This window comes from Ovis aries, chromosome 22 (genome assembly GCF_016772045.2).
Source record: "Ovis aries strain OAR_USU_Benz2616 breed Rambouillet chromosome 22, ARS-UI_Ramb_v3.0, whole genome shotgun sequence".
Taxonomy (NCBI): Eukaryota; Metazoa; Chordata; class Mammalia; order Artiodactyla; family Bovidae; genus Ovis; species Ovis aries.
The window spans coordinates 42026167-42038929 of record NC_056075.1 but is presented as its reverse complement, the minus strand read 5'-3'; the positions used below and the strand labels follow the sequence as shown (position 1 = coordinate 42038929).

The 12763-nt window shown below is 46.9% G+C and overlaps 1 protein-coding gene across 1 annotated transcript; it reads right to left on the bottom strand.

Moving 5' to 3' along the window:
* Positions 1-7355: 7355 nt before the first annotated feature.
* On the bottom strand, positions 7356-12763 carry LOC101111505 (spermadhesin Z13-like). Its single transcript, XM_015103484.3, has 4 exons — positions 12691-12763; positions 10318-10347; positions 9313-9454; positions 7356-7542 (listed from the first exon to the last, which is right to left on the bottom strand). Exons 1-4 carry the CDS (start codon positions 12734-12736, stop codon positions 7356-7358), a joined length of 405 nt encoding a protein of 134 aa, XP_014958970.1. The 5' UTR covers positions 12737-12763.

Sequence of the window (12763 nt, the reverse complement as noted above, 5' to 3'; positions counted from 1 at the left end):
AACAGATGCTTTTGAACTGTAGTTTTGATGAAGACTCTTGAGAGTCCCTTGGACAGAAAGGAGATCCAACAGTCCATCCTAAAGGAAATCAGTCCTGAGTGTTCATTGAAAGGACTGATGCTGAAGCTGAAACTCCAATACTTTGGCCACCTGATGCGAAGAACTGACTCATTGGAAAAGACCCTGATGCTGGGAAAGATTGAAGGCAGGAGAAGAAGGAAACGACAGAGGATGAGATGGTTGGTTGGCATCACTGACTCAATGGACATGAATTTGAGTAAACTCTGGGAGTTGGTGATCAACAGGGAAGCCTGGCATGCTGCAGTCCACAGGGTCACAAAGAGTCAGACACAAAGAGTTCAGAGACTGAACTGAACTAAATTACTTTTGGAGATGAATGACTTAAAGGTAAGGGGAAAGAGGGAACATGAAATAGTCCTCCTTCCTACTGGGAGCTAAGCAGTTCCAATAACAGAGCCACTTTGTCAGATGTAGTCTTGAAGGACTCAAGCGAGCATGCATACTGAGACTTTATGCTAAGTTGGTTGACATAGAACGGGGAGAGAAGGAAATGCCTGGTAAATTCCCAGAGAGACTACAGGAGGCTCTCCACAAGTTTCCTGATGTTGATCCTGAAAGTGCAGAGGAGAAATAATCTTAAAAGATAGATTTCTCACTCAGTCAGCTCCAGATTTCTGCCACAAGTTATAAAAACAGGTGTTTGGACCAAATCAGTCTTTAAAAAACTGTTACAGCTGGCTCAGACAGTATATTATGATAGAGAGAATACAAGGAGGAAAAAAAGAAGCAGACAAAAGACTTAAGACCCATTGAGGAAAAATGCCCAAAGGAACCCAGAAGGGTCATTACTATGGAGAGGAGGGATGTCCCAAGCTAAGTTGCTCTCAGGCGTCTGAGCTGCCCCCAGCTCTCTGTCCAGTCTGTAAAGGACCACACTGGAGGAGAGACTGCCCCCAGAGGTATAGGCCCCAGGGATCAGGCTCTCAAGACAATCAGGACTGAAGGTGCCCAGGGGTCCCCACACAAACTCCCGTCCTAATAACATGTGAGGAACCCTGCTTATCAGTAACTGTGGGCGGCCAATCAATCGAAGCCCCTGGTGCACTTTCCTCCCGATCCACTACTGTAATGGGACAGACAGAGCCAAATGCTATTATTTCAGTCGTCTAAGCTGCAGCTGGGACTCTGCGTTGTTTTCTCACAAGTTTCTGATTGTGCCAGCGTCTCCCTCACCCATTCTGGGGAGGGATTATACTGAGCAAGGTCCAGGCCTCTATTTTCACTAATATGGAGATTTTTCTTTCTCTCCCATTAATTGAACAAAGTGTAAATCCTAAAGTGTGGGCTAATGGAAAACTGGGTTGAACACAAAATGCTGTTCCTGTCCTTATCAAGCTCAAAGACACTAACCTATTCCACATCAAAAGCAGTACCCACTAAAGCCCGAGGTTAAGGAAGAGTTAAAACCCATCATTGAAAAGTTAAAGGAGCAGGGGCTATTCATTCCCTGTAATAGTCTATGCAACACTCCTATTTTGGGTGTGAAAAAGTCACATGATGAATGGAGACTAGTTCAAGATTTATGAATATAAAATGAGGCTGTGGTTCCTTTTACTCATATGCCAAAAACGAACGGATTTTCTTGCTTACAGTTCTGAGTAGACACTTGTACTGAATGGACTGAGGCCTTTCCCTGCCATGGTGAACAGGCTAAGGAAGTTATAAAATTTTTAATCAGTGAAATTATTCCCAGGTTTGGGCTGCCACAGAGCCTCCAGAGCAAAAATGCTCCACCTTTAAAGCTGCTTTAATTCAAAGGGTGTCAAAAGCTCTAGGAATAGAATCTCACTTACACTGTTCTGGAAACCCCAATCTTCAGAAAAGGTTGAAAAGGCTAATGACATTATTAAAAGACATCCGTGTAAGCTAACTCAGGAAACACAGACAGTTGGTTTAACGTTTTACCCATAGCTTTAATGAGGGCTTGAACTGCCCCTAACAAGAAGGGACTGTCTGTATGGCAGACCATTTTTTTGCACACAGACATTGTCATAGACCCTAAAGCCTTAGAACTATTTGACTCAGCTTTCACCTTTTCAACCTCCTCATCAACTGCAGGCTTCCCATGGTGGGTTTCTCTGGTTGAAGACTTCAACTCTGTGAATATCTTCACCACCAGCAATCACGTGTGATGTCTCTCTTTAGTCTAATGCTATCTAGCAATCCTAAGATGGACTGGTGTAACGTTTTGTACCTTAACTATGGATATAATGTGACTTTCAACTTTGATTATACATTACCTTGGTTTAATGACTATTTTGCTGTATGTAAATAGGTAAACGCATCTAGATCTGGTGGTTTCCTACCTGATGTTTATCAAATATGGGATAAGATCATATGGCTAACTCCTGAAAAGGGATGCCTACTATCTAACACTCCTATATGCTTGGAACAAATAGAGCCATCCCCAGAAGTTAGCTGACAACTTAACTATAATGATTGGAAAGGGATTTTTGCCTCAAGAAATATGCAATGTAATCATTCCTGTGTTTTCCAATCCCAGTTCAGGTCCTCCCTTTGCCTGGCCAGGAGCTGACTGGGACTGGATCCCTCAGTCATGCTGGTTTGCTCCAAATGGGACTTACTGGACATATGGCTCTTACCTATGGGCATGACTTCCCCCTGGCTGGATAGGGAGACGTACCCGAGGTTTACCTCTTACTCATGGCTTTGTATTTTCAGACCTTCCAGAGAATCCTGACAATCTACCACACCTTAAAACTCACTGGGCAAGGTTTGTATTTCACTGGTATGATTATCTGGCTGCAATATTCATTCCCTTTCTGAGAACTACAGATGTTATGCTACAAGTTGATGCTGTGACTAAGTTTACTCAACAGGCTTTAAAAGAGTCTCAAAAGCTATTTCAGCCTTTAGTACAAATCATTATATTAAACAAATACAAATTAGAAAGGTGGTTTTACAAAACAGATTGGCTTTAGATATTGTAACAGCTGTACAAGGAGGAACTTGTGCTATTGCTCATACCCAATGTTGTACCAGATATGAGTACTAATGTCACTCACTTTACTAAACACATGAACAAGATGATTCAGGCTATAGATTCTCCTGAAGTCTCCGTCATCTCACTTTTGGAAATGTTAACTACCTCCCCATGGTGGAAAACTATCTTAATGGAGATAATTCTAATTGTTCTGCTTGAACTGTTTGCTCCCTGCACTTGTAACCGTGTAACTGATTCTGCTTCTACCCGTTTGAAAGCTTCTAAGTTAGGAATGGTTGTATAGCCTCCTAAAAGTACCACAGACTCCTCCAACTATTATTTGGGGTCCCTGGATCAGAGACCCTCAATATGAGTTTAGAGACAATACCTTTCAACAGCAGGAAATAGTTATGGAGTGAAAACCATGCCTCTTTCCCTTGGCAACATAATTCTCCTTAAAGAAAAGAGGGGAATGAGACAGTCAATTCTTAGGCAGGTTGCTAAGACGTCTGGGGACCCCAAGGAGGAGAGAGGGTCTGGAATTCTCAAGGCAGAGGAAAGGACAAATGTCTCTCTTTTTTTCCCTCTACATTCCTTAGTCTTAGTCACATAAAATTTTTTTTTTTCTTTAAGCCAGGAACTGATGATTACACAACAAACGACTCAGTTTAAACTCTGTACTGTGGATTATATAACAACAATGTGTCCTGTTTGAGAAATCTGTATGCAGGTCAGGAAGCAACAGTTCAAACTGGACATGGAACAATGGACTGGTTCTAAGCAGGAAAAGGAGTACATCAAGGTGTATATTGTCACTCTGCTTATTTAACTTATATGCAGAGTACATCATGAGAAACTCTGGACTGGATGAAGCACAAGCTGGAATCAAGATTGCTGGGAGAAATAGCAGTAACTTTAGATATGCATCCTTATGGCAGAAAGCAAAGAAGAACTAAAGAGTCTCTTGATGAAAGTGAAAGAAGAGAGTGAAAAAGTTGACTTAAAATTCAACATTCAAAAAACTAAGATCATGGTATCTGGTCCCATTGCTTCATGTCAAATAGATGTGTCTAGTCAAAGCTATGGTTTTTCCAGTAGTCATGTGTGGATGTGAGAGTTGGACAATAAAGAAAGCTGAGTGCAGAAGAATTGATGCTTTTGAACTGTGGTGTTGGAGAAGACTCTTGAGAGTCCCTTGGACTGCAAGGAGATCCAACCAGTCCATCCTAAAGGAAATCAGTCCTGAATATTCATTGGAAGGACTGATGCTGAAGGTGAAACTCCAATACTTTGGCTACCTGATGTGATGAACTGACTCATTTGAAAGGACCCTGATGCTGGGAAAGATTGAAGGTGGGAGGAAAAGGGGACAACAGAGGATGAGATGGTTGGATGGCATCACTGACTCAATGGACATGAGTCTGAGTAAACTCTGGGAGTTGGTGATGGACAGGGAGGCCTGGTGAGCATGGGGTTGCACAGAGTCGGACACGACTGATCGAACTGATCCTGCTTGAGGACAGTTTCTCCTTCCTGAAAACCTTCTGACTAATCTTGATATTGAATGGATGTTATGGCAGTGGGTCTGGTAGGATCTTTCTATTGTTAAGTTCTAATCCTGTTACCCTAAAATGTAAATTGGGGGAGTGGGTCTGGTAAACTTTTTACAACCTTGAGACATTCTTTTGATTTATTGTAATAGCTAATTTTAAAAGTATGCAATTCCCTTGCTAAAAACTACCGAGTGGGGCGCTCTCCATCCCCCCTCTGATGTCTACATCAGAAAATTTCCCTATCCCTTTTCATACTTTAATAAAACTCTGCTACACAAAACCTCTTGAGTGATCAAGCCTGGTCCTTGGTCATGAAGCTAAATCTTCTTCAGAGATCAAGAATTCAGCACTGTTCACCATAAGCTATCAATTGTAGAGTTATCCATTCAGCTGAATCATGATGTACTAATTGGGGACCCTCAGAAGCGGGCAGGTGAAACTGGAAGTGTTCTAAGGATGCACTTCTGGCCCAGGGGGCAGTGTGAGCAATGGCAGGAAGATGCCCAAAGTTCTGCTGGGCCCAATACTCAGTGTGTGATGGCTCAGCCCTAAGAAAGCATATAAGGAAGAAGACATTAAGACGGAGGGAAGGTCAGATGGAAAGGATTTTGTAAACTCTAACCAGGCTTCTCTGTCCATGGAATTTTTCCAGGCAAGCATACTGGAGTGGGTTGCCATTTCCTTCTCCAGGGGATCTTCTTGACCCAGGGATTGAACCCTGGCCCTGCAACATGGCAGGTGGATTCTTTACTGACTGAGCTACCAGGGAAGCCGCAAACTCTGCTAAGATGGGTAAATTTAATCTTAACGGCAGGGATTCACAGAAAGGCTTTCGACAGGAAGTGAAAATGGAATCAGATCCTGTTTGGATACATGTGCTGAATAGTGGCGTGTGAACTGGAGGAGATCAGGATGAAAGCTTTCCTAATATCTAAAACATCAGCAAGAAAACCCACCCCAGGAAACTCACCTGAGGGAGGGAGATCCCAGCATGCCTCTGAGCCGGCCTCATCAGGCATTGTTGTTCCTGAGGGAGTTGATGACCCAGTTCAAGGTCCATGAAGAGGCCCCCACACCACCCTCTCCGCTCTGAGCAGAAGTGAAAGACTTGAAGGCAATTTGGTCAGTTCCAGGCTTACAAGAGGCTGTGCCATTCAGGCACCACTGTGCTTCTTGATTCTCCTGACATCTGATCTGATAAAACGCAGGATCACCCAACTTTGATGAACTGGCAAACAATGTTGGCTTTATGTTTTACTCTTTTCAGAACTTCTAAAGTAACCCTGACACAGTACTAGGGGGAATCAAAGAGATTCAACCCATTCTCATCAAATATTCTTTACCATCAACCACGTTGCCGGAAAGTTTAGCAGAGATTTGGGCCGGCATCTCGTTTCTCTTTCTGGGGAGGTGTTCGTTGTGAAGGTGAGAGAAACAGTTGATAGGCACAACTCCTGTCTCCAGACAGGCCTCAGACAAAGGAAAATTCCTCTGGTTTTAAAGACCTTCAGAGAGGATTTCAGTCACTCTCAGTGACGCCTGAGGCTCCAACACTGTGAAATGAGGACTCACAAACAAAACAAAACAAAACAGAAAAAACAATTCCAGACTCAGGTAAAGAGACTTTATTCAAAATGATCGCAGCAATAAGTAGAGTGAGCCAACCTCTAGACTGACAAGTTTTTAAAGCTCAGGAGTAAGTCTTTCCTTCCATGGAGGAGACAGACGACTGGGACAGACACAGAGGGAGGGATGGGGTCAATATGTAATCAGACAGGTGAGCAGTGGGCGTCTCTCCTCTTGTTCAGCTGATTCCTGAAATCTGCAAGGACCGTTGTTTTCATTTGTAATGCTTGCCCACCCTTAGGCACAAGGCAAATGTCGCTAATCTCTGGGATGGAGACCAGCTTAAATAGACTTTGGGTATTCAAATCAATAAGCATTTTCTTCCAACTGATAAGTGGGGGAAACTTTCAGCAAAACATTAATAAGGAAAAAAGCAATTTTGAGGACTGTGTCTTGTTTCCTGTAGGTTACATGTGTATCTATATACCTGCATAACACCTATATAATGAACATAAATTTCCATTAGTATACTAGTATACATATATATGTACATATACGTATATATATGATATATATAGCTGCTATATATCTACATATTTACTATACACCTATAGACCTTATATATATGTATTGTATATTCCCTGATGGCTCAATGGTAAAGAATCCACCTACAATGACAAAGACACAGGAGATGCGAGTTTAATCTCTGGTCAGGAAGATCCCCTGGAGGAAGAAATGGCAACCCACTTCAGTATTCTTGCCTGTAAGACTCCATGGACAGAGGAGTCTGGTGGTCAACAGTCGATGGGGTCGCAAACAGTTGGACACGACTGAGCACAAACATGCGATACTATCTGTACCTCAAAGTTAAAATACATTTATTGGAAAATGCCAAAGGGATTTTTAAAAGATCGAGCAGGGAAATTTTACATTTGGGAGGAAATTTTCACATCATCAAGATGAAAAATAAAATTTGTCAAAAATTTTCATATCAGGACTTTCCAACTCAAAAATCCAGGGTTTGCAGAAAGTCTGGGACAGAACTGGTGGATGATTCTGCAGAGCCTCAGTGGGTCACCCTGCCTGTCACTCACCCAGTGACAGTCAAGTTTATTTCAACAATCACGTAAATACCACACACCTAGCTCCCATGGAGCCATGCACAGACAGGGGAGGGCACGGCAGCAGGTCTCTGCTCTCTAAAACCTACCTTACAACACGCGACGGAAAGTTAATAAGAAGTTAGGGACTGGGTGGTTGGGCATTCTTGTGTACTTGACGATCATGGTATTGGTACAAGATGCGTATTCCAAATATGGCTTGTCACAAAACTTCAGTGAGCTAGAAGATTCTGGTGGCCCATCTATAATCTCGAGAGACTCTTTATCACAGTTGAGGCTGTTGGAGCAAAGGAAAAAGCAGGCATCAGCCTTTGGAATCGTGGTCCCTCCAGTAGGCAACCTCCCCACCTGGACCCGACCCAATCACATAGCTTTGCTCACCAGACTTCTCAGGCTTGATGCCCACAGGGAAGGAGACTCACCCTTCTGGAGTGGGGCATCACCCAGGACCCTCCCCCTCACATGACTCCACATCTCCTGGGAAGCCCCACTGATGGCTCAGGAAGCCCACCCAGGCCTTTGGGATGAGGACCCACTGGAGGACACAGTATGGCCAACCCTGAGGACCATTTCCTTGGACAAGCCAAGAGTCAGGTGAGGCTCAGATATGAGTGTGTGACACCACTCCTGGTTTACCCTCTGCATCCCTAGCACAGGGGGCCCAGGACCCCCTCTTGGCCTCCAGGACCTGCAGAGGCGAGAGGGCATCCAGCTCTCCCTGCTGCGGGCAAAGTGCACACACAGGTTGTCACACTCCCGCTGAGGTCTCCGTCTCCTCCTCCTGCCCATCAGACCTGACCCCGCCCTATCTTCCTCTCTCAGCCACCAGCACGTGTCCCACCCAGGAGCGAGGCTGGAGCCTCTCTGGGCTAAAATGAGACGCGGAAGGGACATCTCACCAGGACACACACTTGACACTCTCTAAGTTAGCTGAGCTGACTTTTAGTTAGTTAGCTGTGCCTCCCCTGTTTAGTTGTTTGCTCTTAGACTGATTCCTTCCTTGGTGCCAAGGACAATGAAAACAAACAAACAAAAATCTCTGCAAAAGTGGAAAGGTCAATCAGGGGAAGTTTTCCATATAATCTATCCCTCTGACCATAATAGAAATATGATGAAGGAAATGCCTGCCTCCTTCAGCCCTGGAGTGTGCTTTGGGTAGATGGTCTGAGCCCTGCTGTGGGGCAGGCATCCCTAGGTTGGCCTCACACGGAGCAGCTCCTCCACTTAGTGGGAGAACTGACCTCATAGAAGGTCTGGAGGGACAGGGCCCTCAGTCACTAGAGAACATCACCTGTCTCAACCACCACCCTGGACCGCATGTGGCCAGCCATGGACATGTGGCTCCTGCGTTTGTATCTGTGAAGACTAACCTGCTATAGCAGTGCTGTAATTTATTGCTACATTGCAAATGCTTTCTGTTGCCACATCATTTTGTTCACTTTTCGTATTATCATTCATTTACTCTTTCTTTCTTTCAATGGTTCATTCATTCATTTATTCAGTCATTAGTTAAAAAATCATTCCCTGATCCCCCAGAGATTAGGCTGCTTTCTCTAGAGAAAATTCAGACATAAGCAGGAGTGATGCTGTCAATTCCCCCAGAGTTTTGCACGGATTAATGGATGGGGCACAAATCCAAAGAAAGATCTGCCCAGCTGTGGACAGAGTCAGAGCAGGGGTTTCAGGTGTGATGGAAAAGTTCTTCCTCCAGTGAACTCGTGAACTAGGAAATGAGGACCCTAAGCAGCAGGTGGTGAGTCTGGGAGAGGTGGAAGATGCCTTCCAGGCAGAGCGGACAGTGTGAGCAAAGGCTCAGAGCTGCCCAACAGTCCGGTGGGTCCACAGCTCAGTGTGTGCTGGCTCAGCTCAGAGAGGGGGCAGAAGGGAGGAGAGGTTAGAAGGGAGAGGAGATCGGGGTCCCCTGGAGGGATCTGAAAGCCGTGCAAGGAGGGTCAGCTTTATGCAGAGGGCAGGGGGCCACGGGGAACGGGGAGAGGCCAAGAAAGACACCTCCCATAAAACCACAACATCAGCAAAGAGCACTTACTGGAGATCATATACTGCCAAAACAATTTTGTGACCTGGGTCCATCTTGATGGTCCAGAGGCATTCCGTATGCAGTCCCAGATAGGGGTAGATCACGCCATATTCCTCTTCATAAAGGTCCCCACACAAATTTTTATCTTTAACTGAAGAGAGAATTACAGGTGCCCAGGAGCAACACCAGGCCAGCGGGAGGGTACCACCCTGGGCACCACACCACCGTACGTGGTCCTAACTTCCCCTTCCGCCAATCACAAAGGAACCTCCAGGGTCTAAGTCTGGAGTCCCCCAAAAGTGAATCTTATCTTGTACTCTGCAGAACATAGCAAACCCACACACACGTTACTGCAATTTGGTCTGACACCTGAAAATAGAAGGACTTCAATCTTGCATGATGAAACATTTTTCATCAAGTGAGGATAAAGGCAGTACTTTCCTTGGGGGTGTTTATCATCAAAAGACTTCCTATTTATAAAAAATGCTCCTCGAGTACCTGGGCCAGAAGTCACCAGGGAAACCAATTGATCATCAATCGATCAATTATCAATCATCAATCAGCCCTCTCGTCAGGAGGAAGCCTGTCCCTCTGCCCAGCACCCCTCCTGCTGCCAGCACACCCTCTGCCTAGACACAGTGATGCCCCTCAGCCCTCCAGGCTCTGGCCATTGGAGGCAGCTTCGTCATCCTGGGACACCTGTGCTGTGGAGCGGTGGTCCCACTCCTGCCTAGTGAGGTTGTGCATGCAGGAAGGCAGGAGAGGCTTTTGGGCTGTGGAGGAGGAAAGGTGGGGCGGGGAGGAGGAGCACGGTGGGAGTCATGAGAGGTCAGGGGTATGGGGCCCTAAGGACTGTTAAAACCGAGGCCGACAGTCAGCTCCGGAAATGCCAAGTTCCTTTGACCAAAATGGTAAACCGGTACTACTATTTCCAAGAGAGCTATTGAAACTGCAACCCCGAGCACTTCTCTGTGTGATGAGCAGGAAAGAATGAAATAATATCTGTGCACTTACAGGAAAGCCTGTCAGTTGAATCCGATGTGGCTGAAAGAAAAAAAACAAACAGAAAGTCAGGATGACAAGGTGGAAGTTACGGAAGAGCCAAGCCTTTCTCATAGACAATGTGGAGAAGGGCTGAGTCTCAAGGAAGATGCAGTCGAGCACAGACAGAAAAGCCTGGCTGTCTTTGTCCCCAGGACGAACCTGGTCTCATAGGGGCAGGGCAGCATGGAGGTCTGGCCCTCCTCCTTCAAGACTCCTTTATCCAGCTGCTTTCTCCTCGTCTCTCCAATTCCACATGTCTTCTGTGATGCCCCCACCCTGGAGCCAATTAGAGGTCAGCACTCGGGATGCTGACCCACCTGTCCTGATTTCCCAAGAATTTCCCAGTCTGAGCATTGTAAGACCCTCTCCCAAGAAACCTCTCCAACCTGGTCACAAGACATTTCATCACTCTAATGAATGTGAACTGTTTGAAAAATTCTTCACTGAGGTCAGTGACCAATCTGAGGTTGAACAAAATGAAGTCGATTTTCCACTGGAGAGAAGTGAACCATCTGAATTTATGAAGTTTCACAGTATCAGGGAAGTGAGTCCAGGGCTTGGGTCAAGGGTGCTGATTCAGCCCCTCAGCCTCCACCATTGATGAGACCCTGGCTTGTCCTCATGATGTGACCAATGGGCACAGACAGTGCAGGAATCAGATGGGCCCTGGGGCTCAGAGTGGCTCGGGTGAGAGCTGGATTGCTTTTGACAAGGCATTTATTCTCACAAACCTCAGTCCATTCACCTGTAAACTGGAAATTTAATAATAGACTGTCCTTGGTTCCAGAGGACAGTCCACGCATACACAGATCAGTGCCCAGCCCAGAGAGGCTGTCCACCACGCTCCCTGCCACTGTCAACCTCCCGCCGCATTCATTTCCTTTTCCGTAGACACTGCTTTCCTCAGTAAATCAAAATCAACAAGTGCTCTGGGAGCTATGTGACCATAGATGTCAACCAGGACATGGGGGTCCGTCTCCAGCTGCCCATCCTGAGTACTGAAGTGGCACAGGATTGGGGGCCACAGAGGAAACCTCCCACCCTCCATGGATGGATGGGGCATCCATCACATCGGCTCTGGAAAATAACAAATCGAGGTTTCTCTGAAAGCAGATCTCAAGGGCAGAATCACACATCTTCCCATCATGGACGCATAATCCAGTGACCTCCTCTGATTTGAATCTGAGGTCCCAGCTTTGAAGCAGAGGAACAAGGAGCCCCATGTAGGAGTTCACCCCCAAAACATGCTGCCTTGATCTGTTGATTTGAACTGCTGGTGCTTGAGAAACATCAGAGGCAGGAAGGCTCTGATGGACCTGTTTCTACCTATAAGCTGCCCACAGAGTGTCCCAGGAGAGAACCACGACCCACTCCACCCAAGACCAGGGAGATGGGAAGGTCCTGATCACAGGAGACTGGGATAAATGCTGAGAGGGATCTGTGCTCACACACTGACAGCACAAGCCGGTCCTCCCCACCTGCCTCCCACACAGCTCCTAGTCACGACCACAGTTGCCTGCAGGGGAGCAGGGGATGGGGAGGGAAGCAGAGTGTGGGTCGATGAAAAGAGGAGCTGGAGCAGAAAAGCACAGAGAAGGGGACGGGACAGAGTAAGACCCACAGAGAGAGCTAGGAGGAAGAGACAGGCTTCCCTGAAGGCATGGCCATCTCTTCTTTCCCTCCAGCACTGAGAATCCTCATGGGTCCCTCCATGTTCAGCGCAGGCCCAGCGCCCATCCCCCTTGCAGGGCTAAGACCCCCATAGGACCTCCTCAGCCCTGCTGGGAGCTGCTGCTCCTGCGGGTCATTCCTGAGCTCATGTTGCTGCCACATCTCCCTGCCTGGGAGGCAGATACTGAGCACCCCATCTGTCCTGGGACTTCTCCAGGGCCCTCTATTTCCCCTTGGATGCCACCCTCCAATCAGGTCCAGACCGAGTCCCACCTCCCACACCCACACCATCACACTTCCAAAACCCGTGGAAAGCTGCCCACGACTGGTTCACCTCCTCCAGGTCTGGACAGAGGACTGGCTGTCCCACCAGGCATCACAGGGGATATTGGCATAAGGCTGAGGTAGGGGTTAGGCAGGGGGGCCAGAAAACACATGTCAGAAGAAGGAGGGAGAGCGCAGACAGTGTTTAAGAGTCATTATACGCGCAGCCCTGGGTCATGGCCATGCTGCTGGACCCTCCTCCTCCAGGCCAGGCTGAGGGTGGCATCTCCTTGGAGAAGGGCAGCTTGCAGACCCTCTTCTTAGGCAACATGGGAAACTGCACAGACTCTCTAGGTTGAACAGGAAGCAGAGAGGCCTGGGGGCAAGGGGCTGGGGGCCAGGCTTTACCTGTACTGAGCAGCAGGGCCCAAGGGATGACGCTGGACAGCTTCATCTTCGCAGCCTGGCACCAGCCTCAGCA